This window comes from Vulpes vulpes, chromosome 3, assembly GCF_048418805.1.
Source record: "Vulpes vulpes isolate BD-2025 chromosome 3, VulVul3, whole genome shotgun sequence".
Classification (NCBI taxonomy): Eukaryota; Metazoa; Chordata; class Mammalia; order Carnivora; family Canidae; genus Vulpes; species Vulpes vulpes.
Genome location: NC_132782.1, coordinates 131,293,935 through 131,321,260, shown reverse-complemented (window position 1 = coordinate 131,321,260; position 27,326 = coordinate 131,293,935). Strand labels below are relative to the sequence as shown.

Sequence of the window (27,326 nt, the reverse complement as noted above, 5' to 3'; positions counted from 1 at the left end):
GTCTGATGAACGTAGGTTTTGACAGGAAACAGCAGAGTTTCTAACTGCATGATAGTAAAAATTCAAACACTTAAAAATGAATATTAAAAACTATTATATTTATTTCACATAAAGATTATCAGTAAAAATTGAAAGCAGGGACACAAACCAGCAGGAATGAATATTCTGAAGGTCCAAAGGACTCACAATCATTAAAGATACACAAGTATTTAAAAAATTTCTTATTAGTCTACTTCATTAACTAAATCTCTACATGTTAAGATAGAAGTTTCTTTTGTAAAACAGAGAAATGTCATAGCTTTAGATACTTGTAGGCTTTAAATATAACTTCCTAATAAATAATAGAGAAATCTGTGCTGAGAAATTTGATCACCTGGGCTATGCCCAGGTGAATAGAGTACACATGTTCTCTCTGTGTTTGCTCTCTTTCAGTAATTACAGAACATTGGTAACTTGAAAAGTTTTGGGCTGATTTTTAGAGTTGATTTTAAAGAGACACAACAGGTTATTCTTCCTCAATTTTAATGTGTAGGGGTAATAGAATTAATAATAAACCCTTATATTTATATGAGGTTTTACAGTTAAAAGTGCTCCCATGCATATTATTTCAAGTTAAAAAAAATTTCCCCTGTGTGTGACTGGAGGCTGAATTGTACAGAAAGCTACCACTTTCTGAGATTCAAAAGAATTAAGAAGGGCTGCACTGAATATTCTGAAAGACAATCAGTCCACAACAAAGTGGAAAAAAGTCATCCACACACCAAAAAAACCCCTAACCAAATGAACTTTGATCACTACTAGACAGGGTTTAAACCATTTAAGTGAGTCATGTGATAACCAAGTGAACTGCAAAACAGATGCAGTAAGTTTCCAAGACTGAGTCATATCAGATTATAAAAGCTCCTATTTGTACATTTGGGTTTATATAATCAATCTTTGTAAAACACCGAACTATCACTGTTAAAGCTAAATGTAACATTTCTGTATGTAGAAGTTCTAAAATTTTAAATAACTATATGTTATACTTTATATGAGAAGATGGACATAAAGTTCAACAATCACAAAGATTTGAATTTCTAAGTTCTAGAGGCTTTGTTCTTTTCCTTCAAAGAGTAATTAGTAATTTTGTTGAAATCCTTAATACTTTTAATAGTTTTTCTCAGTTTTCAAAATGTAAAAGGGAAATGGTGTGCTAAATTAATTCTCAATTATCAGCTTCTTCCAAAAATGAATTGTACGCATGACAAAGATTAAAACTAGCCATAAGCACACAAACCAAAAGATTTCCAGTGAATCAGAACAGGAAACCAATAAAAGCAATCAATTGGAGGTCATGACTTCTTGATCAGTGTATTACATAGACAAGAGTAAAAATTCAGACCTACAGTCCTTAAAAGTAGATTAACTTGAAAAATGCAAGAATTTTTTTGAAATACAAAACAATGTTGAAAATGGTTTTGGCTTTAAGCTAAGTAAATTATTTTAAAAAACAAGATAAAACACTTAAAATTTAAAAAGCATACAGATTCTGTGTTAAATGTATAAAATGCAATAGTTAAAAGCCCATGCTTTTAGAAGCAAAGAAAAAATATGTATACACGACAATAAGTGAAAAAGGTGGAAAGGAAAGAAAGTCTGGCCCTGAAGAAATTTGTTACTAGAGAAGGAGAGAGAGAGAAGAACGAAGTCATTTACAAAGAACTTAGTCTTTCTCTAGTGTATGCTTAGATTTACCCAGTATACTACGGCAAACAAAATGAAACTGCATTGTACTCTTCCTGGCAGCTGACACATCTTGATAAAATTGAAACCATTAACATTATTTAGAAGGTACTCTAATGTCAATGGTGATGAGGTTAGGAATATATGAGCTTCTATGTAAATTTATGACCAATTACAGGAAATAAATCACTTCACACTTGTTTCACTCTGAACTTTTAAAGCTACATCAAAGTACATTTCATTTGATTTAACCTTTAGCTGAAGTACTGAAAAAATTCAAATGTTTAGCAAAACACCCTCATCGAAACGAAGTACTTCTTTTCTATCTAGATTGAACAATCTCTAAAGCTAAATCATAGGTTTTATCAGTCTAATTACTTACCCCCCAAAAAATTTTTTTTAAGATTTTATTTATTTATTCATGAGAGAGAGAGAGAGAGAGCCAGAGACACAGGCAGAGGGAGAAGCAGGCTCCACGCAGGGAGTCCGATGTGGAACTCAATCCCAGGACTCCAGGATCATGCCCTGGGCCAAAGGCAGGTGTTAAACCGCTGAGCCACCCAGGGATCCCCATACTTACCCAAAATTTAAATCATTTATCTGATAAAGGGCTTATATCTAAAATACATAAAGAACTCAATTAAAAAAAGACAACCCAATTATGAAATGGGCAAAGGATCTGACTAAATAGTTCTCTAAAGAAGATATAATAAGCCTATCACAAGATGCCCAATATCATCAGCCACCAGGAAAACACAAATCAAAACCAAAATGAGATGACATTCATAGTTACTAGGATGACTATAACAAAAAAGAGAGATAATATCAAGTACTGGCAAGCATGTGGAGAAATTGGAACCCTCATACACAGCTGGTGGAAATGTGAAATGGTACAGCTGCTTTGGGAAACAACTGCAGTTCTTCAAATGGTTAAACATTGAGTGACAACATGACCCAGCAATTCCACTAGTAAGTAATATTCAACACAAATGAAAACACATGGTCACAATGAAATATGTACACTCACATCAGCATTATTTATAACAACCAAAAGGTGAAAACAACCCAAATGTTCATCAATCAATAAATGGATAAATAGGATGTGGTATATACCCTTTTGATGGAATATTATCAGGCAATAAAAAGGAATGAAGTACTGATACATGCTACAACATGAATGAACCTTGAAAACACTATGCTAATGAAAACCCAAAGATGACCACACATTGTATAATCCCATTTACATGAACCAGAATAGGGAAATCTACAAAGGCAAAAAGAAGAGTAGTAGTTCCTAGAGCTGGGGGAAGGGAGCTTGGGGGAAATGAGGAATGACTGCTGATGGAAACGGTATTAATTTTTGGAGTGATAAAAACATTCTAAAATTGTGGTAATACTGCACAACTCTATGAAGATACTAAAAATGACTAAAATGTACACTTAAAATGGGTGAACTGTACTATGTGAATTATACCTCAAATAAACCTGTTTTAAATATATATGTATGTATTAAAATATATATTAAAAAATCAGATCACCATATTGTGTGTGTGTTTCCTTTTTTTAAAATTTTATTTTATTTATTTATTCATGAGAGACACAGATAGAGAGAGAGGCAGAGACACAGACAGAGGAGAAGCAGGCTCCATGCAAGGAGCCTGATGTGGGACTCGATCCCAGGTCTCCAGGTCTCCAGAATCAGGCCCGGGTCAAAGGCAGGTGCCAAACCACTGAGCCACCCGGGGGATCCCCTGTGTGTATGTTTCCAATGGAGATACTGCCACACTGAAAATGAGTAATTTTCTCTTTAGGAAATATAGAAAATTTAATTGATTAAAAAATTCATCAACAGTTTTAGTCTTCAACGTCCAATTTTTTCCTCAACAGAAAGAAGTGCTGGCTATTTTCTACAGCTTTATCTTAATAGGCAGAAAATATATGCAGTAAAAAGTTTAATACTTTAGACAGAAGTATTAAGTAAAAGGAGATGAATGCATTTGTAGCTTTTGCTTTTTTCCAGAAACTAAAATTAACTCCTAATGGAAAAATTATTTTAAAAACACATAATATACACATATAGCTACAGACCTACAGTATTTTGTCACTGGACACAAAATGAATTTTCACACAGAAAAGGTTAGTAGCCCTCTCTTCCTCATTCTGAGGTGCTCATAAGCTGCTAAGTTAAGATTGGGCACTTGCAAACCACATGACCTCATGAATGCTATCTTATCATATCACAGGTTCCTCAGACTGACCACAACAACTTAAATCAGACAGGCAGCAAAATAGTGCTAAGTCTTTGACACATATTATTGGTATGACATTTTTAGCTGTCCAGTTCGTGGGGGAGTGAAAATCTGATTATCTCAAGTCCAACTGCATCTGTGAGATAGGGTCCATGGAAAGCACATGATTTACTGCACTAAAGACTTCCAACCACATTTAAATTTTTAGTTTTTCTAAATCTGAGGGAGCTAGCTCATCTTTTATCAATTCTCCTTTAGTTGACATTTAGTAAGTTTGCAGAACACCACATTTACAAATGTGCCTAGTTTGAAAAACTGTCAATACTATGTTACTGTTTCTTTTGAAAACTAGCATTTTAAAACTGAAATACTTGATGCAAAAGAAAATAAGGTTTTAAAAAAGACTGGTTATATTTCAAAATCTTGGCATAGCTAAAGAAACTAGACTTTTAGATTTAAGAATATCCAGCAATAAAAAACAAGTGTGAAGTATTGGGTAGCTTGGATAATAGGAAGAGAACATCGAAATTAAACTGAAAAGATTCAAACTGGCTCTCAAATGTACTGTGTGGACCAAGGGCTTAAAGAGAATATAATTCAAAACATAATCAAGGAAGAACATTCTAATTTATGAATTTCCCTCTTGTCTGATTAAGAAAGCTTTACTCTCAGCCCTCATATCAATCTCTCTAAATGCTATTTTCAGGACCACACACTAAAAACAAACTGATCAGGCTAAGTCTCCAGCTTCAGAAATGCTCCTCTCTACTTATTTCCCTGCTACTTTTTTTTTAAATAAAGATTTTATTTATTCATGAAAGACAGACAGAGAGAGAGAGAGGCAGAGACACAGGCAGAGGGAGAAGTAGGTTCCATTCAGGGAGCCTGATATGGGACTTGATCCTGGAATTCCAGGATTATGCCCTGGGCTGAAGGCAGACGCTCAACTGCTGAGCCACCCAGGTGTCCCTCCTTGCTACTTTTATAGCTGTTCCTTCTGTCTCCTTTCTGAGCTCTTTATTTGCCTCCAAACCTTTGCATATGATGGCCTCTCTGCCTAAATACTCTTCTACTCTCTTTTTCTTGGCTATTTTCTCCTCCTCCTCCAACACAGTGTAGGTAGCCCCACACCCAGAGATTTTTGGATACATTTCTAGGCCATGTTGCCACATGGTTCTAGCACAGCATTGCCCATACATACTGTTCTCCCTACCAGTCCGAATTCCTTCACAATTCGGACAATGACTTTTATATACCAAGCACAGGACTGGGATGGAAAGCACTTTAGCTTATTTAGCATGACTGCTTTAGGATGCAGTAAATGAAGCAAGGCCTGAGGCATGCTTTAAATATATATGTATGTATTAAAATATATATTAAAAAATCAGATCACCATATTGTGTGTGTGTTTCCTTTTTTATTTTATTTATTTATTCATGAGAGACACAGATAGAGAGACTGAATACTCACTGACCGACTGAATTTATGAAGTAAATTGGCATCCTAAGGTTACACAGTTAACCAGTGGTAGAACTACGCCTACAATCCAGGTCTCCTGACTCTATGTCCACTGTTCCACAAATGATACTTTTCTCAACCACGTGTAGTAAATTCTTTTTGGAGAACAAAGACACAAAATTCAGCAACAAAACTAAACTTAATCAATTTAAAAACAAAAAATCCAGAACTGTCATTAAGAACTTGATAAATTGCACATGTACCTATAAATTTCCCCCTTTTCTCGCTTTTATGGATGTGTTTAGAAATATCGGTATGATAATGAAAGGAGAAAGTAAGAGTTAGATGAAGAGTAGGGATAATTAGTTTTGTTTTTTTAAAGTAGTCTCCCTGCCCGGTGTGGAGCCCAACAAAGGGCCTGAACTCACGAGCCGGAAATCAAGACCTAAGCTCAGATCAAGAGTCAGATGCTTAAAAGAAAAAAAAAAGAAGAGTCAGATGCTTAACTGACAGAGCTACCCCAGAAGCCTCAGGATAATTAGCTTTTGAATAAATGAAAATTTTTATTTTTTTTTCTATTTTTTTGGAGTTTGATTTGCCAACATACAGTATAACTAAAGGAAAAATTTTAAAAATGAATCTCAAGTCTTGAAACCTGAGTATATGAGTAAGTTCACTAGACTTTAAAACTGTAGCTCATTTGGTTACCCAAATCAGGCTGAATGAAATCGTTAAGCATGAGGTGCCTGGGTAGATCAGTGGTTAAGCATCTGCTTTTGGCTCTGGTTGTCATCCCGGGGTACTGAGATCGAGTCCCGCATTGGGCTCCCTGCAGGGAGCCTGCTTCTCCCTCTTCCTCTGTCTCTGCCTCTCTCTGTCTCTCATGAATAAATAAATCTTAAAAAAAAATCTTCAAAGATATCCTATTAGTTTCACTTAAATGTTAACAATACATCTAATACTGTAATCACGTTAAAATCTTTATACATTAGTGAAATAGTTTAAAAGAAATTATATGGTTTATTTGTGTGTGGTGTAAGTCAACTGTTAACCATGTAATTCATTGCAGAGGAGAGAGAAAATCTTAAGTAGGATCCACACCCAATGTGGAGCCCAATGGGGCTAGATCTCATGACCCGAGCTGAAATCAAGAGCTGGAGGCTTAACTGACTGAGCCACCCAGGTGCCCTTGAAATAGTTTGGATTTATATCTTATTTTTCCCATGTCTAAGATTTAAGAATATGCTATTAGATGATGTTTTCATGGGAATGCTCCTATCCTTACTGAATGAAATCTATTTAAGAACACATATTTTCGGGGATCCCTGGGGGGCTCAGCGGTTTAGCGCCTGCCTTTGGCCCAGGGGGACCTGGATCAAGTCCCACATCGGGCTCCCTGGATGGAGCCTGCTTCTCCCTCTGCCTGTGTCTCTGCCTCTCTCTCTCTCTCTCTCTCTCTGTGTGTGTGTGTGTCTCTCATGAATAAATAAATAAAATCTTAAAAAAAAAAAGAACACACATTTTCATTAGCAAATTTAAACATCTTTTTTTTTTTAACCTATAGTAGGAATAGAATACATAGAGGCATATAATTGGTTTGAACACTGCCCCCTTTTATGAATATAGCATAAAACTGGAAAGTGGTTAAAAGTCTTGAATAAAAAGTCAGATTTCCTGTGTGGGATTATTATAGTTTTCCTCTGTGTTATATATTCTTTTTGGAGACAAAGAATGAATGGGAAGATATATAGCCTTGGAGATTTAAAAAAATTAATCTAGAAACAATTGTTGGAAGTTTGGTCACAAGTTAAATAACAAACTCTTGCAACAGAATGTATTGAAGAGCTGAGCTAATTTATGTCCTTGAGTAAGCTTGTATTTCTTAAATAATAGGTATATATGAAATTGGGTTAGCTATTTTTATCTAGTTCTATGTTTCTGGGAATGTCAAATTTGGCTAGAAAATCCAAGTTGCCTCTGTTTTTCAGAAAAATCATCTAACATATAAAAGTTAAGATTTTAGTAGCATCTACTGGAAACTGAAACAAAATCTGAAGGGTCAAGTCATACCAATTCCCCAGTTTCAGATGGAAGAGAAATCCAGAATCTGATGCTGGAAGAATAAAGAATACTAGGTGATAGTAGAGTTCTATTAACTAGACATTAGGTTTCCATCTGAGAGATGTAATTTATTTTAATTTAATTAAACACTTATGGGACTCCTTCTACATCTAACTAACATGTGACAATTACATGGGTCGGCAGGATTGTGGTAGGGCAGTGGGATGTAGTAGACCAGAAGTCAGAATGCCTGGGCAGTAGTTCCGTCTTTGCCACCAACTAGCTGTGTAACTTTGGGTAAGTCCCTTAACTCTTATGCCCTCAGCTTCCTCATTTATCAAGTGAAAAACTAGATAAACTTTGGGAACATGTCGGCTTAAAAAAAATATGAATCTGAAATCTCAGCTTTAAGTCTTCTACATAGTGATATTACTGCAGGCATAAAATACTGTACACTACTCAGTATTTTTTTATCTTATGACTTCAAATAAGATAAACCAATTATCCAAGATTAAAAGTAAGATATAAGAGGAATACGAATAATAACACTAAAGGTCATTAAGAATGAATTTTTATTCTATAAATGGAGGCTGTAAGATTTAAAAACAGTGCTAAATGTTTAATTCAAAGAGCCTTAAAGCAATTTTCATAGAAGTACAAATATGATCTTTCATTATCTATATGAGACTTTTTGGCAGCAGAGAAAATTTTCCTATAGTGAGACTTGTGTGAACTTCTGCATGATACTTTACACTGCTTTAACTAGAGAAAAAGCAAATTTAAAGGAATTTGTTCTTTTATTAAGAAGTTGCAACACTGGGAAACTGGGTACTTTTTATTGTAACAACAGGCACGAATACTTATAACTCCTTGTATTGAAATAAAAAAAAAATAATTCTAGGGCAGCCTGGCTCAGCAGTTTAGTGCTGCCTTCGGCCCAGGGTGTGATCCTGGAGATCCAGGATCGAGTCCCACTTTGGGCTCCCTGCATCGAGCCTGCTTCTCCCTCTGCCTGTGTCTCTGCCTCTCTCTCTCTCTCTCTCTCTGTGTCTCTCATGAATAAATAAATAAAATCTTAAAAGTAATAATAATAATTCTAAAGTTAAGATTCAATTATCAGCAGACACCAATACAAAAGAAAACACTACTTTTGTTTTTTATTTCTGCCTCCACCCACTAATACCCTATTATGAATGCAGTTTGTAAAAGTGTCAATTCTATTTTAGGTTATCTTCTGTAAACTAGGTAATATAATACTTGGGGTTTTACAAGATTTTCAAGGAAATAAAGACTAGTACAGACAATCAATATAGAATAAGCATACAGTTAAAAAACCAAAAAATATTATTTATTGTTTGAAATAAAGAGAAAAGAATAGCTGCCAATAACTAGAGCCAAATCACTAAGCTCTTTTCTACTTTTAATATTCTAGTTTTGATGCCTAGATGAAGATCAATGTTAAATGAGTCTTTAAGCTTCTTTTAAAAAATTCAAGTTCGGACAGTCCCAGTGGCTTAGCAGTTTAGTGCCGCCTTCGGCCCAGGGCGTGATCCTGGGGACCCAGGATCAAGTCCCACGTCAGGCTCCTGGTACGAAGCCCGCTTCTCCCTCTGCCTGTGTCTCTGCCCCCCCACCCCATGTCTCTAATACATAAAAAAAAATCTTAAAAAAAAAATTCAAATTCAACTGATTTTATTAACTATGTTTAAACTGGAGAACACAGAGCAAAGAAAAGATTCAGTTTTATAAAGGGCAGTCTGTCATTTGATTCCGAAAGTTCCTCATTTCAAAAATTCTAGTTTAATAACAAATGAGTATACATATTAAACATATTAATAATGGTTAGGATATTCAAAATGACTTTTTGGTAGATATTTAACTAAATCTATAGCTCAAGCATACATAAACAGTTATCAGAATTTTAAAAAGAATACTCATGTATAAACATTTTCTAAGTCAAACTTCAAAATGGGTTTTTTTAGATTTTGTTTTATTTACTCAAAATTTTAATTTTGTACTTGGCTTGTAGAAATAACAGAAGATTCTTATAACACAGGATAACTTAAAAAACTGTCTCCTCAAGAAAGAAGACAGGATGACAGAAGACCCTTGGGCACTGGGAACCAGCACAAAGGCTCTCCTTAAAATGAAAGTTGGCTTTACCTACCTGGGTTGTATATTATTTATAGCATCCTATAATAGTGTTTTATATTGTTTTGGGTTTTGGCCAGCTTTGTCCTGAAATAGCTGACATTTCTGTTAGTTTTTCAGGAAGGGGGTCTCAGTGCTTGTTCAATGAAAGACAATTCCTCCTGTCAAGTTCTTTTATAAATTATCTATCATTCTCTGATAAATGGTAAAAAAAAAAAAAAAGTGCTGAAGATAACTTTCTTAATACATTCTTCCTTGAAGAAGACCAGGGAGGTTTAGAATCAAATTAAAATAACTATGTTGAAATGCTCCCTTCTTGATAGTCTCCTTTCTGGGGCTCCTTATCCAGAGCTGCCAGTTTCCCTCCACGAGTAGTTTTGATCTCCTTTATTGGCTCTTGATCTTATAGGTCGAGAGTGCCATACACTTGCTCCTAGAACCTCATCCCTTTATCTATGAATAACATTTATATGCCAATAACTACTATACCTATTTTAGCCCCAACATCTTTTTTAGAACCTCATACACCTTATATTTTCATTTTAATGTTTAATAGGAATCTCAATCTTAATATAAACAAAACAGAGCTCTTGATATTCTACTCCTTCCCAACCTCAGTAAATGGCACCAACCGATCACTCCGATGTCAAGCCAAAAATCTCTGGAGTCACTATTTTATCTTATGTCCCTCATATAATCCATCAGCAAGTTCTCAATCTCTAAAACGTATCTTTAATATATTCGTGTGGCCAACATTTTCACTTTTTTCATCCTTCTAAGTCACCTTTGCTCTTACCTAGACTATTTTAATTGCCTTCATTTCCCCATTTCTATTCTTGCTCTCCTACAATCAATTCACCATATAGAAGGTAGGGCAAATCAGATCACATCACTCTTTGCTTAAAACCATCCAAAGGCTTTCCAATGAACCAAGAATAAAACACAATCTATTTATTCTGGCTTATAAAGTATTATATAGGATTTGACCTCATCTATCTCTTTAACCTTATCTCACATTATTTTTTCCCCACCCTTCTCTATACTCTAGTCACATTAGTATGATTTCTCACAAAGTCCATTATGTTTTCTCCTAACTTCTTTGTGCTAGTTGTTTCTTCTGCCTGGAATGTTCGTTCTTTTCTTTTCTTTTCTTTTCTTTTCTTTTCTTTTCTTTTCTCTTTTCTTTCTTTCTTTCTTTCTTTCTTTCTTTCTTTCTTTCTCTCTCTCTCTCTCTCTCTCTCTCTCTCTCTCTCTCTCTCTCTCAAGATTTTATTTATTAATTCATGAGAGAGACACACACAGAAAGAGAGGGATGGGCAGAGACATAGGCAGAGAGAGAAGCAAGCTCCATGCAGGGAGTCTGATGTGGGACTCATCCTGGACCTCCGTATCACAGCCTGAGCCAAAGGCATATGGCTCAACCACTGAGCCACCCAGGCATCCCTGGAATGTTCTTTCCACTGATTTTTGCACATTAGGAAGCTTCTTAGCATTCCTATTAAAGCTTTTATGTTACCTTGTCAGCAAAGCTTTTTGAAATCATTTATTCATTAAATTTTTTTTCATCGAATATCTACTACATGGCAACATTGTTCTAGGTGCCAGGGGAAAAAAGTTACTCAAGTACACATTAAAACCATAATGAGAAACCTCTTCAAAGCCAGAGAATGATAGAAATTAGATAAAGACAATCAATTCTACATGTTGATGAGGATGTAGAACAATAAGAACTGTCTTCATGACTCATGGAGTGTAAAACGGCATAACCATTTGCAGTAGTGTTCTTAACAGACCAAACTCGAAATAATTCAAATGTTCACCAACAAAAAGATAAATAAATTGTAGTATACTTATACAAAGGAAAATTACACAGTGATGAGAATGAATAATCTGCAGCTACATTTTAAAATAACATAGTTAAATTTCACAATTTTAAGCAAAAGAAGACACAAAAGAATATATATTATAAGCAGCCATTTATATAAAATTCAAAAACTTAAGCTATTGTATTAACATTGAGATCATGGTTATCTTTGAAGAAGAGGGTGTGAATAGTGGTTTCAAGAGTGTATGAATGGGACTTTGAGTTTATTTCTTGGACATGGGTGGTAGTTACATGGGTGTGATCACTTTGTGATAATTTATTGAGCTGTAAACCTATCACCTGGGCACTTTCCTCCATGTTATAATTCTATCAAAAATCTTTCAAGGCTTTAAACTGTTCAATTTTTATGATTGTGAACCCATTTTATTATAGAATGTTAAGGGTAATAGCTGGTCTATAATAGTTGGTCATACTAGAAGGTTTTGTTCATGAATAAGCAATGAAGAAACTGCTGTTTGGATTTACCATCAGGAACAGTTGCAGCTCTCTTAACCAACTGGTCTGTTTTCATTACACATTCACTCTGAAATGTTAAAAGTGACCAGGTTTCCCCTTTTTTTGTGTTGATTGCTGGAAACCCTAGAGCCAAGTTTGAGGCCCACTTTTAAGAAATATCTAGATACTCCTGTGGTATGCATTTTTGTAAGGGTCTTGTTCATGGCTCCATATTATATTCCTACAGTTTTCTTTCCTTTTGTCTCACAAAAATAGAGTTTGCTATTCTGCATCTTTTACAAACTTGCTTCATTATGTCTAGAACAAGGCAAGGTATGTATTAATGAACAAAAATGCTCTAGAGGTTTTTTCTCTTTCTTTTTAAAAATATATAGTTTGTTTTGGTTTTACTTCATTTTAAATTTAATGCATTACAGTCAACTGAAAATCCTACTTGATTTAAGTTTCTGCTACTTACTGATTATATGACTGAAGACATGTTATTTAGCCTCTCTGAGGCTATACAATAATTTTCACAGGATAATTGTGAAAATTAAAATAATCACCCAAAATACCTACACCCAGTGTAACAACTACCACTAGAAAAAAGCTTAATGAAAAAAGGGAAAACTTGCTCCATATTGAAAACTTACTAAACAAATATAACTAGAATTACTTTTGTGAGATTTTAAGGACCTAAAGCATATTAGAACTATTATGACATTATAAAAATTCAGCAAAGCTGTTTAATAAAAAATATTTAATTTTTAGCATAAATAAACTATCTTTGGACTGGAATAAATAAACGTATTCCTGCAACATCCACCAGAACATATCACCATCAAGAGCAAGTGAAAACATAATCTACATCCAAAAAACGTTTTAATCAGCTATGTAGTATGCATTTTCCTATAAAATAATACTGTAAATAGCAGCAAGGCTTCAAAGGACCCAGAAAAGACTAGTCAGCTGGTAATTTGGCTAAACCACAGGATTATACCTACATAAGTCCTGAGTGTATTTCTTTTGGCTTCTAAGTGGGAGTAACTTTCTACCTTCTTCTAGCTCCATTTCCTGGCATTTAGAAAATATTCTTTGTCTTTAGTGGTCAGTAGCTGTAAGTAGACAGACCTACGTTGCAAAAGTACATGGCTTATTCATTCCTAGAACTTACAATTTTGTTTTTTGTACTGACTTATATGCTTGTGATGCCCAATCTTCGTGACAAATTTTTTCTCAATTTTCAAAGCCCAACCCAAGTGCTGTTACCATTTTATTCCATGTGTTTCAAAAAATGCTATAATATATGGCGTTAAGTACATGAATGGGCTTGGAGTCATATAACCTGAATTACCTCTATCACTAACTAGCATATGACCATGGGGAGTTATTTAGTACCCCAGAACCTCAGTTTTATTAAATGTAAAACATGAATAATAACGATGCTACCTACTTCATAGGAATGTCATGAAGATTAAAAGAAACAATGTAAGTATAACATTTAGGACAGTGTCTGGCACAGAGCAACTATTAAATGAATGCTAACTACTATAATGCTATATTTTTCATTATATATTACAATCTATTTGTATACCTATCTCTGTTGTTAGGCTGTGAACCCGTTGAGGGATATGAGTTATATTTCAATCTTTATTTTTTTTTTTAATTTTTTATTTATTTATGATAGTCACAGAGAGAGAGAGAGAGAGGCAGAGACACAGGCGGAGGGAGAAGCAGGCTCCATGCACCGGAAGCCTGATGTGGGATTCGATCCCGGGTCTCCAGGATCGCGCCCTGGGCCAAAGGCAGGCGCCAAACCGCTGCGCCACCCAGGGATCCCATATTTCAATCTTTAACTTCAGTTCTAAACTAAAGTGCCTAGTAGGGGCTGTCATGATAGATGGACAGGAGTTGTAAGAGGTGGGGAAGATGGAATAAGAAAAGTACTTGAACTAGGATGCATGTTCTTTTTTTTTGTATGCCATGAGGATAGGATGTAAAGATAGGGGAGGATTTAACCTAGGTTCTTGTCAGATCTGGGGCAGCAAGGGTTTCCACAGTGGCTTCTATGAGGGTCCTGGCAGGGTTTAAGAGGCTCCAAATTAAAATATTTTTATGTGAAGTAGGTAAGATTGAGAGCATAATTAGTTAGGTGATGATGATAGGAACTGCAGGAGTTGGGAGTCAGAGAAGGCACTCGGACGGATCACAGTAAACTGCAGGAAGTGAAGATAAATCTCCATATGCAATGCTAACAGGGAGAGAGAGACTCCTGTGGCTAGGTCAACTGCAGAATTCACTCACTGAATGTATACAAAGTAATGTTTCTGGGAGGAACAACACAGTTAAAATACTGTCATTAGTTTCCACTCTAGATTTTTAAATATTGATGACATGTTTTCTAATATCATGTCTGTAACAGCACAGAAAAAAATAAACCAAACTTGATTCAATCCTGGTTCAACCATTTACTACTTGTATAACCCCAGCAAGTTACTTAATTATTGTGAGTCTTTTTATTCAACTGAGAATACTGCCATCATGTGGGATTATTATGAGGGTTAGTAACAACAAATATAAAGTGTCTGATACAATACTTGACCAATAGAGGGGTACTCAATAAACAGTAACTACTACTGTTATTTTATAGATCTGCAAAGTTTCTCTGAACACTTCCTTCAACATTTTGAGAAGTATAAAAATCAGCTAACAAAGTAACTGTTAACAGTCACATGTTCAAATATAACATGAATATTTTAAAGTTAATTTTTATGTTGAAAGGTAAAGATTCCGGCAGTCTGGGTGGCTCAGCGGTTTAGCGCCGCCTTCAGCCCACGGTGTGATCCTGGAGACCCAGGATCGAGTTCTGTGTCAGGCTCCCTACATGGAGCCTGCTTCTCCCTCTGCCTGTGTCTCTGCCTCTCTCTGTCTCTCATGAATAAATAAATAAAATCTTAAAAAAAAAAAAAAAAAGGTAAAGATTCTGGCAAATTATAGCACACAAGGCAAAAGTTAAGTTGTAGAGATCAGACTGACTTCGGTTATGGTTTTCCCCCCATTGTGAAGTGCTGTAGCACAAGAATGAAAATCACTAGAACAAAAAAGTGATACCTTTTTAACCCTCTTAAGAAACTGGCCCAGCCAAAGGAAATGTGTATAGTAGGTGTACTTATAACCTATTATATTGGTTTGAAATTTCACTTGTTTTCATTTATCCTTTCTTTAGTTGGAAAATTTTGAAACAGGTGAATGTATTAAAATCTGTTCAGAAAACAATGAAAAGGAACCTCTAACTGAAGACCGATAATGGTTTCATCTTATTTAGCAAATTTAATCTCTCCTGGCTTTGAAGATTCACCATAAGCTGGTTCTATGCAATCTACCCTTATTTACCACAACTTAATTTCATTAATTCTTAATCGAGTCTAGCCTCTAAATCCTACACCCATGCTGGCTCACTCTCACCTCTGCACTCTTGTGTGGTCCCCAGCTGCACTGTACTCACCCTCTATAGGTTTTCTTACCGGGGCCTGCTTATGCCCAGGACCTGTGCACTTTGAATAGCACAATTAGCATCTCATCACAAACTGTTCTAGTTTTTAATTTACACAATCCAGCTCTTTAACAGTAGAAAATTCTACTCTATTAATTAATTTCCTTTCCATGTTTGTTCAAAACAAAAGACTACCTTGCAGGCCATACATTAAAAAAATGACATTGAAGTGAGACCTCTCATGAACCATCTTCTGCCAGTCCTGAAGAGGAGATTATAATTTTTTTTAGTGAAGTTACATGATAGGCAAAGTTAGTATTTGTTGGCTGATTTTTAGACAAGTCTTGGAAATAAAGTCAATCCTGTACAATTTTCTTAATTCAGCATCGTTAAAGCTTTCTAATCACTCTAAATCAAAATTATAAAAAATTCTAAAGGGAGAGACTGCTTTAGTCAAAATTTCCTTTGAGAAAAGCTTTTGAACACAAAGAATAATTCCTAGGGTTCTCAAAACAAGAAAAATTTCTACATCTTATTTGCAACTTGTTCTTTGAAACATGGCTATTAGATCAGAATAGATTATAAAAACTGCACACAAATAAGTAAAAATTAAATATAATCCTGAATTCCTTAAATGTTATTATTGGTTGAAAATCACAGGAATGACTCCCAAAATTTAGGACAAGTTAAATTAAACCACATTTAAGATTTATCATTTTTGTTACTGTTTTGTTTCTTCATTCAGAATTTACTTAGATTGACTACCTCCAGAAGTTATTACCCAAAACACTCAGACTTTAACTGAAGGGTGTAATATCAGGAAAGAGTAATGTCCAAACTTTTCCTTTGAGGTTTCAATTAATTTAGTGGTCAAAATGAGTTTCTTTCTCAACAAATGAAGTTATGTTACCTGCTCAAATCTTATCATTGTGAATAAACCTTATTGTACAAATAATTTAAGATAAGAAATATGCTTTTGTATTCATGTTTAGATAAGTACTTACCATTAAAAAATAATAAGGGATGAGGAAATTGACCTAGAGCCCCATTAACAAAAAGTATCTAATCAAAACACATGAATTTAAATTACTTAGGAGAATACTTAATAATACTATTTGAAAATTTCATGAGTCAAATCTCATAGATTCAAGGTAGTGCCAGTTTAAAAAGTACTTAGATACTAAGAAATCTGTTAACTGATATTAGGCAAGTATCCTTTTTTGCAATCTCAGTAATACCACCATGAAGGGAATAAGAAGACAAGAGTAAAAAGACTTCCCTCTATCCACAACGGTAAATAACACAAATCTAGGTATAAAGAAAGGTATAAAGAAAACTTTAACAAAAGTAACTTATGACACCTAGACAAACTATCAAAGGTTTACAGATCACAATTTAAAAAAATTGCCATGCCAATATTAATCATTTTAGATCATGATAAAAAGGCTTAAGGAAAATTATTCTCAATATTGTAAAAGAATAATTCTTATTAAAAAGACAATTTTCTAAAATATTATTTAATCATAATCAAGGATTCACAGAAAATATTTATCATGAAAGAGTCAGCCACAGCCAGTAATACAGTGTTGTTACAATACAGAGGAAGGAAGAAAGAAATATGTGAAGATCAAAATTTATCACTTACCTCATGATTCAGCTCTGCTATCTGATCTTTCAGTTCCCTAATATACTGGTTAGAATCAGACTTGTTAAGCTGTCCTTGAAGCTTTCCTTCTTCTTTCTGTTTTGTGACAATAGAACAAACCAAAAACAAGAGACAGCGTTCACAACATGTACTCAAATATTTGAAGATATAGGACAGCATAAAGGCATATCCTTTACCTGCTAAATTCTGAACTAATCTGGAAGGTATTCTCAAACTATGTCTGGAAGGTAATTTATAGTAAACTATACTGAATGTTTCTAAATAATGCTTAGTGGAAGTTGTTTACAACAAATACAACTTGTAAAATGTACCTTTTGAGAGACTCTTAGAAATCAACAATTGAATGGGTCTACCAGTGAAAAAATTACCCTAGAATTTCAAAGGCATTCTCCCAGTTACATTGGGCACAAATGATTTTCTATCTCTACCATAAGAGATTCAACTCTTAGTTGATAAGGTAGTGGGCCTCCCACAGCTACCCTGGGAATTAGCTTTTGTTTGGCGAACAGAAGAAAGAAAAAAAGAAAAGGTTCTGCAACCATTCTTAAAAGGAAAAGGATAGCTCTGAATCTCTTCTGTTTAATTAATTTAGGAAAGTATGCTGGGAGTCCTAGATATAGCTGATAAAAAGGTACTCCAATAATAACAAATAGATATAGAACCATACTGTGACCATTTTCCAGGGATACAGATCGGGGAGGAGAGAAGCTGCCTTTTTCTTTATCATCGAAAACAAATGTGACTTTCAAGATACAGAGCTTATGAGAGGATGAAACTGAATTGTTTATGACATCTCTTGATTATTTTAAGTTGATGCTTAAAATGTGAAGAAGCTGTGATCCAGAAACATCTACTGAAATTACTAACTCCTGATAGCAGAAAAGTACTGGTTTACTTTTCATAGTCACAACCACTCAATTTCCTTCCAATGGAGACAACCACCATTGACATTTTTTTAGTGTAATCTTTTCATGATATTTTGTACATACGTAATCAAACACAATTATATACACACACATATTTTTACCTATACTACAGACACTCTAAACACTGTTCTACACTTGCTATTATTCTTAAAAATCCAACTTGCCCCAGGTCAGGCTCCCTGCTTAGCAGGGAGTCTGTCTCCTATTCTCTCTGCCCCTCCTACTCCACACAGGGTCTCTTGTTTAAAAAAAAAATCTAAAAAACCCCAAACAAACCAACCTGAAGATCATTTAATATCACTACATACATATAGGTAAAAAAGAGCTACATTTTGATTGAAAGAGTTTTTAAGTCTCTGTAAAAGTTATCTTAGTGCTATCTGAATATAAGTTTTTAAAAGTAAATTTTAAAATGTACTGTAGGAGTAACTTCTTGCAAGATACATCCACAAAGGCAAAAGAAACAAAAGCAAAAATGAACTATTGGGACTTCATCAAGATAAGAAGCTTTTGCACAGCAAAGGATACAGTCAACAAAACTAAAAGACAACCTACAGAATGGGAGAAGATATTTGCAAATGACATATCAGATAAAGGGCTAGTTTCCAAAATCTATAAAGAACTTATTAAACTCAACACCAAAGAAACAAACAATCCAATCATGAAATGGGCAAAAGACATGAAGAGAAATCTCACAGAGGAAGACATGGACATGGCCAACATGCACATGAGAAAATGCTCTGCATCACTTGCCATCAGGGAAATACAAATCAAAACCACAATGAGATACCACCTCACACCAGTGAGAATGGGGAAAATTAACAAGGCAGGAAACAACAAACGTTGGAGAGGATGCGGAGAAAAGGGAACCCTCTTACACTGTTGGTGGGAATGTGAACTGGTGCAGCCACTCTGGAAAACTGTGTGGAGGTTCCTCAAAGAGTTAAAAATAGACCTGCCCTACGACCCAGCAATTGCACTGTTGGGGATTTACCCCAAAGATTCAGATGCAATGAAACGCCGGGACACCTGCACCCCGATGTTTCTATCAGCAATGGCCACAATAGCCAAACTGTGGAAGGAGCCTCGGTGTCCATCGAAAGATGAATGGATAAAGAAGATGTGGTTTATGTATACAATGGAATATTACTCAGCAATTAGAAATGACAAATACCCACCATTTGCTTCAACGTGGATGGAACTGGAGGGTATTATGCTGAGTGAAATAAGTCAATCGGAGAAGGACAAACAGTGTATGTTCTCATTCATTTGGGGAATATGAATAATAGTGAAAGGGAATATAAAGGAAGGGAAAAGAAATGTTGGGAAATATCAGGAAGGGAGACAGAACATAAAGACTCCTAACTTGGGGAAACGAACTAGGGGTGGTGGAAGGGGAGGAGGGCGGGTGTTGGAGGGGAATGGGTGACGGGCACTGAGGTGGACACTTGACGGGATGAGCACTGGGTGTTTTTCTGTATGTTGGTAAATTGAACACCAATAAAAATTAATTAAAAAAAATGTACTGTAGGTCCATAAAATTACCTCGAAAGTAAAGGTTGTACTGCAGAGCACTTTCCAATGTGGAGATCTCTATTGCAATCTTTCCATTCACAGTAAGAAGGGACCCTAGACATCACCTGGTTTGGTCCTCTGACTGTAGCTAAGTACATGCTCTACTTTCCTTCTTACATACCTTCTCCTAATATCCTTGGCAGAAAGAAGAACTAACTAGAATTGCTCCAGTAACAGAATGGGTGACTCCCCTATAAAATCAGGGTACCATTCCAAAAGAATTGCTCTTCTTCATTAACTGTCCTTCTCACCTTGATTGCATTCTTGTGTACCCTTAGTCTACCCTTTAAATCCTATCCAATTATACTTACAGGCCAACTCCTTTTTTTTCTCCTTCTGTTTTTGGCAATCTGCCTTAAAAATCTTTCACTAGAATATGGCCTGTTGAAGCAGTTTAGCTAATATTTGTATAGATATAAAGGAAAAACTATAGTTTCTATAGGCTTTAAGAGTCTCATGCTCTACCAAATGAGCTAGCCGGTGCTTCCACAGGCTTTAAAACTTTTCTTATATATTTGAACACATGAAAATCACATATTATCATCTAAGCAAAGAACTGTCTAATTTAGGGGTACCTGGCTGGCTCAGTCACTGGAGCATGTGGCTCTTGATCTTGGGGTTATGAGTTTGAGCCACATGCTGGGTGTGGATATTTCTTAAAAATAAAATCTTATTTACAAAAAGGAACTAATTTAACAATTATATTCCTTTTTCTTTTTTTTTTAAGATTTCTTTTTTTTTTTTTAAACTTTTATTTATTTATGATAGTCACAGAGAGAGAGAGAGAGAGGCAGAGACACAGGCAGAGGAAGAAGCAGGCTCCATGCACCGGGAGCCCGATGTGGGACTTGATACCGGGTCTCCAGGATCGCGTCCTGGGCCAAAGGCAGGCGCCAAACCGCTCTGCCACCTAGGGATCCCCAACAATTATATTCCAAATGCACTAGGCTTCTTAAACATATTAAACAGACACCTTATGATTTTTAGCCATAAGCCTATATTTAAGAAAAAAATATTTTTTGAAAATTTAGAAACATTGGTTTAAGCCAAAGCAATCCTGATAAAGAAGAATATCTTTTTTAAAAAATTATTTATTTATTTATTTATTTATTTATTTATTTATTTATTTATTTATGAGAGAGAGAGAGAGAGAGAGAGAGAGAGGCAGATACACAGGCAGAGTGAGAAGCAGGCTCCATGCAGGGAGCCCGACGTGGGACTCGATCCCGGGTCTCCAGGATCACACCCCGGGCTAAAGGCAGGTGCCAAACCGCTGAGCCACCCAGGGACCCCAAGAACAAACATCTTATAATACCAGATTTCAAAATATACTACAAAGCTGCAGTAATTAAAACAGTATGGTACTGGCAAAAAATATATATAGACACATAGATCAATGGAGCCCCAGAAATAAACCCATGATTATATAGTCAATCGATGACAAAGGAAGCAAGTATATATATAATGAGGAGAAGACAGTCTCTTCAATAAATGGTGCTGGGAAAACTATATAGGTACAAAAAAAAAAAAAGGAACTGAACCATTTTTCTTACACCATACACACACACACACAAAACCTCAAAATGAATTAAAGACCTACATGGGACACATGAAACCATAAAAATCCTACAAGAGAGTACAGACAGTAATTTCTCTGACATTGGCTATAGCAACATTTTTTTCCTACATGTTTCCTAAGACAAGGGAAACAAAAGCAAAAATAAACTACTGGACTACACCAAAATAGAAAGCTTTCTGCACAGCAAAGGAAATCATCAAGAAAAAGGCAATAAAACAAAAAGTCAATCTACTGAATGGGAGAAGATATATGCAAATGATACATCCAATAAGGAGTTCCTATCCCCAAACCCAAACAATCCAATTTAAAATGGGGAAAGGAGGGCAGCCCCGATGGCCCAGCGGTTTAGCGGAAAATGTAAATCAAAACCACATAAGTTATCACCTCACACCTGTCACAACAAATGGCTAGAATTAAAAAGAGAAGAAATAGGGCTGAGCAGTTTGGCGCTGCCTTCAACCCGGGGATGATCCTGGAGACCCAGGATCGAGTTCCACGTCAGGCTCCCTACATGGAGCCTGCTTCTCCCTCTGCCTGTGTCTCTGCCTCTCTCTCTCTCTCTCACTCTCTCTCTCTCTCGCTGTGTCTGTCATGAATAAATAAATAAAATTAAAAAAAATAAAAGATGTGAGAGCCCAAAATAAACACTTATATTTTTTTTTTTAAAAAGAAGAAGAAATAACAAGTGCTGACAAGATGTGAAGTATAAGGAATCCTCATGACCTACTGACAGAAATGTAAATTGATGCAACCACTTTGGAAAACAGTATGGAAGTTCCTCAAAAAATAAAAAATAGAATAACTGGATCTTAGAATATGATCCAATGTTTCCACTATTGGGTATTAACCCAGAGAAAACAAAAACACAAATTTAAAAAGATATATGCACCCTTATGTTTATTGCAGCATTATCTGCAATAGCCAGTAAGGAAGCAACCTAAGTATCCATCAATAGACAAATAAATAAGGAATTTGTGGTATCCATATTCAATAGAATATTGCATATCCATAAAAAGGATAAGACCGTGCCATTTGAAACAATGTGGATGGACCTAGAGGGTATAATGTTAAGTGAAATAAGTCAGATTGAGAAAGACAACTACCATATGATTTCACTTATAAGTGGAATCTTAAAAGAAAAAAATTAATAAACACATAAAAAGCAGAATCAGACCTATAAATAGAACAAACTAATGGTTGCTAGAGGGTAAGGGAATGTGGGTTTGGGCAAAATGAGTGAAGGGGAGTGTGAGATACAGGCTTCCAGTTATGGGAATAAAGGCACAGCATAAGGAATACAGTCGATGAAACTGTAATAGCAATGTAATGGGACAGATGGTAGCTATATTGGTGGTGAACATAATGTATAAACTTGTCAAATCACTAAACTGTACACCTGAGACTAATATAACATTGTATGTCAATTATACTCAATTAAAAAAACCAAAACCAAAACAGCAGAGATATCGACTCAGAGCCCCAATCAAATCATATATGAAGCTGTGTTTTTCTTTTATTCATATGTTCCACAATTTCCCTTGGTTCTAGACTTATTCCATCTCAGTTCTGTATATCCTCAAAGTAGGAGAAGATTATGTCAAGTAGAAGGGAAAAGTAGTGAGTGAATCAAGAGGGGAGAAAAGGAAGAATGTGGAAAAAAGAAAAAAATATATGGAGAAAGAATATTCACTGAAAATTAAATTAATTTTATAGAATGTATTTTCCAAATTCTATATATGGCATGAGAAATGGCAACTTCCAAAGGGGACTAATTTGATAAGAATCACTCCTTTGGTTATTATGTGTTTAGCTGTCCTCTTTGATGGCTTTTAATTTTAGCCTAATTTTAGCATTGTGCCATATTAACTGTCTTGAAATAGTTGATTAAATGGAAAGTATAATTGCCTACTAGGAAGAAATCCTCATGGAAGAGATGGAAAGGCTAGATATCTGTGGTTTGGGATTAGATTTAGAAAAGTTTTCTTTAAATCTGGTCTCCAGTGAAAGCAAAGGTCTTGACAATTTTGAATATCCCAAAGTAAGAGTATCATGCAGGACAAAATAAAATTCTCAGGATGAATAAAATGACAATGTCCAAAGTAAGTACTAATGTTGTAAGAGAGAAGTTCAAGAATGCAAAATACATTAGGTCTGAAAAGCTGTCAAATGACCAATAATCATAATTAATACCAATTCTTTCCTATAGGGAAACCTGCATGAAAGAAAAGTCTGGCATGTAAGATTAAATTTGGGATGCCTGGGTGGCTCAGTGGTTGAGCAGCTGCCTTTGGCTCAGGGTGTGATCCTACAGTCCTGGGATCTAGTCTCAGGATGGAGTCCCACATCAGGCTTCCTGCATGGAGCCTGCTTCTCCCTCTGCCTCTGTCTCTGCCTCTCTCTCTCACATTCTGTGTGTCTCTCATGAATAAATAAAATCTTAAAAAAAAAAAAAAAGAATGATTGAATTTGTTTTACAAAAAGTGACTGACTCCAAAGATATGTTTCTCCCAAAGGTAGGTCTTAGTAAGGTTTAGCCAAAAATTTTGCACCTTGATTTCTTTAGAGGAAAGGCAGTATTTAATAAAAAGCAGGGCAATTAAGAAATTTTACAATAAAGAAATTGAATGTTTTTTACTTAAGAAAAAAAAAAAAAGACTCCTGAATGATATTTGTGAAAAGTCAAAGAAGCCCTCTTATGGACTTTATGACTAAAAAAATCAAGTGTTCCTTGAATTTCAATTCAATGTAGAAAAAAAGGCAGAATTTCAAAGAGAAAAATCTTATATATTTGATTAAATATAATTGTATATAATTGTTCTTTTAGATTTAAACATAACTATTTAAGCTTAATATTAGGTTTCTCTGGAAAGCTTTTAACATACATTCAAAAGTTTAGCAAAAAAATCTGATGCCGGGCAGCCCAGGTGGCTCAGTGGTTTAGTGCCGCCTTCGGCCCAGGGTGTGATCCTGGAGGCCTGGGATTTAGTCCCATGTCGGGCTCCCTGCATGGAGCCTGCTTTTCCCTCTGCCTGTGTCTCTGATGAACAAATAAATAAAATCTTAAAAAAAAAAAAATCTGATACCCATCAAACCATTATTTCTGTAGGTACACACAAATACACACACACCCAAATAATAACTTGTAAGGCACACTGACTAAACTGAGGGCAAAGGAAGGGTAATTAAGCAGCTCTACACTCTAGCACTGACCCCATCCCTGCACAGTTACCACATTTTAATAGCAAGCATGCCAGTATGAGAGGCACACTGGTTGAAAAGCTCTGCATAAGGTTCTGATTTAACAGTCTGCTGCAAGGGAATATGGCTGGTACTTCAAGAAGTGGAGTAAAGTGAGAGATGTCCTACATGCTAATTAATAAATTTAAAAATATAAGTAACATTTTCTCTAAAAGTCTGATTTTTATGCTCTGCAAATGGGCTCTCATTTAAATATGTTAATCGAAGCTCTTTAGGGTCTTCCTTAAAGGTAACTAAATACACATCTGCAATGCCCCCCCAAAAAAAAATCCAGTTAACTATTATAAAAAGTGGGTAACAATTTAATTTCACCTCTGAGTTTATTCAATTATCTAATGTTTAAGGGTTTTTTGCAAAAATTTTTAGTTTTCTATTTTCAATCATGTCCACATGGTTCTTTTCTGATAAGCAGGTGGGAAAATGTCAGCTATACTAATAAATTTACCACTAACCTGGATTTTCTTGACATTTTCTTTTGGCTCAGCTGATAGTAACAACAGATTGCCAGTTAAGTGGTTTCCTAAGCAAAACTAATTAGGCAAGTAACACACTTAAATAAAGTAAGAGCTCCAATACATCAACAAGTTTGGTAATTCTATAATTTCACTGAACTGACCTTAAGTATATTAGCTTTGTCATGCAATAAAAGAGACTTTAGATTAAGAGAACATAAAGTGATATTTATAAAAGGCTTCAATTCACTTTCACTCTTGGATCTTTCAATAATTATTTTAGCAATTATCATCATGATGTCCATAATAATCTAATTCATATTAAAGCCTTAAGCTATAGTTCCATGTAGAAGTTTCTTAGTCAAAAGTTCATCAAAAATCTAAAGATAGGCATGTTTAAGTGATTAGGGAGAGAGTATAACAACTTTAACTTACCCTGAAATGCATAAAAAAAATAAAAGATAGCTTGAATGGTGGATAGGTAAGTATCTAATAAAGCAACAGATAAAACAAATATATAAAAATATTAATTCCATATGGAGGTGGTGAATATTCCCTGTCCAACTCTTTCAACTTTTGTATGTTTGAAAATCTTCATAATAAAATACTGGAAGAAATCATCAATACAAAAAGAATACATGCCTCCCATCCCTCTAGAAAACAAGCACTTAGGCCATACTGTAGTTCATTTCCATATGTGGGAGGTATTTATCTCCCAAAGGTTATTTACTGGTTCTTCATTTATAATCTACCTGTTGCTCTAAAATTAGAACTTTCTCCATATTTTACTAGAAACTTAAGAAACTGAAAATATTAAATCATAAATTAGTACTTCATTAAAACAATGTAATTTTAGAGACCAAGCTGAGTTACAGTTTATCTCTATAGTATTTTAGAGTAGATTTTACAGTTGTTATATCAGGATCTATTTTCTCTCCTTCATTATGTAGTGGTCATAGGATAGGAATTATCCCCATCCTTAACCTCATAGGTAGGCCCTGATTGGTAGGGTTTAAACCAAACAGGATAGTCACATCTGTTTGTACTGTGTGTCTGGTTCAGGTCTTACTCAAATAGTGACTCTCAAAACTTTTACTGGAAATTATGGGTTATAGCTTCTTATTCTGGATATTACGATAAGTAGGTATAAGGCTTATTTGTTAGCCACTTTAACACAATGAGAAAAGCCTTCTAAGGATAAAAAATGACAAGCAGAAGGGGGCTTGGCTAGCTCAGTCCAATAAGTGACTGACTCTTGATTCTGACTCAGGTCATGATCTTGGGGTCCTGAGACTGAGCCCTGCATCCAGCTCTGTGCTCAGCAGGGCATCTGGTTGAGGATTCTCTCTCCCTTCTCTGCCCCTCCTCCCACTCACACAATCTCTCCTAAAATGAATTAAAAAAAAAAAAAAAGATAAGCAGAGCAAAGCCTTTAGAATCACGTCTAATGAAACATGTTGGAACCCAAATCAAACTTTTCCTGAAATATATCCTATTTCTGGACTTTTCAAATACATAAGCCAATAAATCTCCTTCATTATTTAAGCCATAAATACATCCAGAATAGAGTCTCCTATTATCTGCAATAAAAACATCCTAAGAGATATATTTTTTAAAGATTTTATTTATTCATGAGAAACACACAGAGAGAGGCAGAAACACAGGTAGGGGGAGAAGCAGGCTCCATGCAGGGAACCTGACATGGGACTCGATGCCGGGTCTCCAGATTCACACCCTGGGCTGAAGGCAGCGCTAAACCGCTGAGCCACCTGGGCTGCCCTAAGATATTTTTTAAAATGTGACTAACTAAATGAATACAAATAAAATTTATAACATAAACAACAAGGTATACAAATATACTACAAACAACATAACCTAGGAAATGCTTAAAACAGTGACTCCCAAAGATGATAATGGTTAGGTGTTTTGTAAACACACAGATTAAGAGAATCTATTTCTGACCTAATGAATTCTAAACATCTGTAAATGGGGTTTGAAATTCTGTACACTTTGATAGTTATATAAGTGGTAGTTCTGATATAGCTATTGTGTAGATCTATACTTCAAACACACTGGCTGGGCAGCCCTGGTGGCTCAGTGGTTTGGCGCCGCCTTCAGCCCAGGGTATGATCCTGGAGACCCGGGATTGAGTCCCACATTGGGCTCCCTGCATGGAGCCTGCTTCTCCCTCTGCCTGTGTCCCTGTGTCTCTGTCTCTCTCTCTCTGTCTCTCTCATGAATAAATAAGTAAAATCTTAAAAAAAAAAAAAAAAAGATTATTAAAAAAGAAAAGAAAGAAACACACTGGCTTGTACCATCTTTGAAAATTTTGAATACAAATTCAAAATTTTATTTATATGCCAGTTTTGAAACACTTTCACCTTTTAAGATTCTCAAATATTTTACAAGTGTATGC

General features: G+C 35.3%; 1 protein-coding gene across 11 annotated transcripts in view; it reads right to left on the bottom strand.

The window, feature by feature from the left end:
• EVI5 (ecotropic viral integration site 5) overlaps positions 1–27,326 on the bottom strand; it is a 195,304-nt gene that overhangs the window by 12,143 nt on the left and 155,835 nt on the right. For all 11 annotated transcript variants that reach the window (XM_072754620.1, XM_072754622.1, XM_072754623.1 and 8 more), the window contains one exon: positions 17,100–17,195. In XM_072754620.1, coding sequence (XP_072610721.1) covers positions 17,100–17,195 — 96 coding nt within the window. The remainder of the gene's footprint in view (positions 1–17,099; positions 17,196–27,326) is intronic.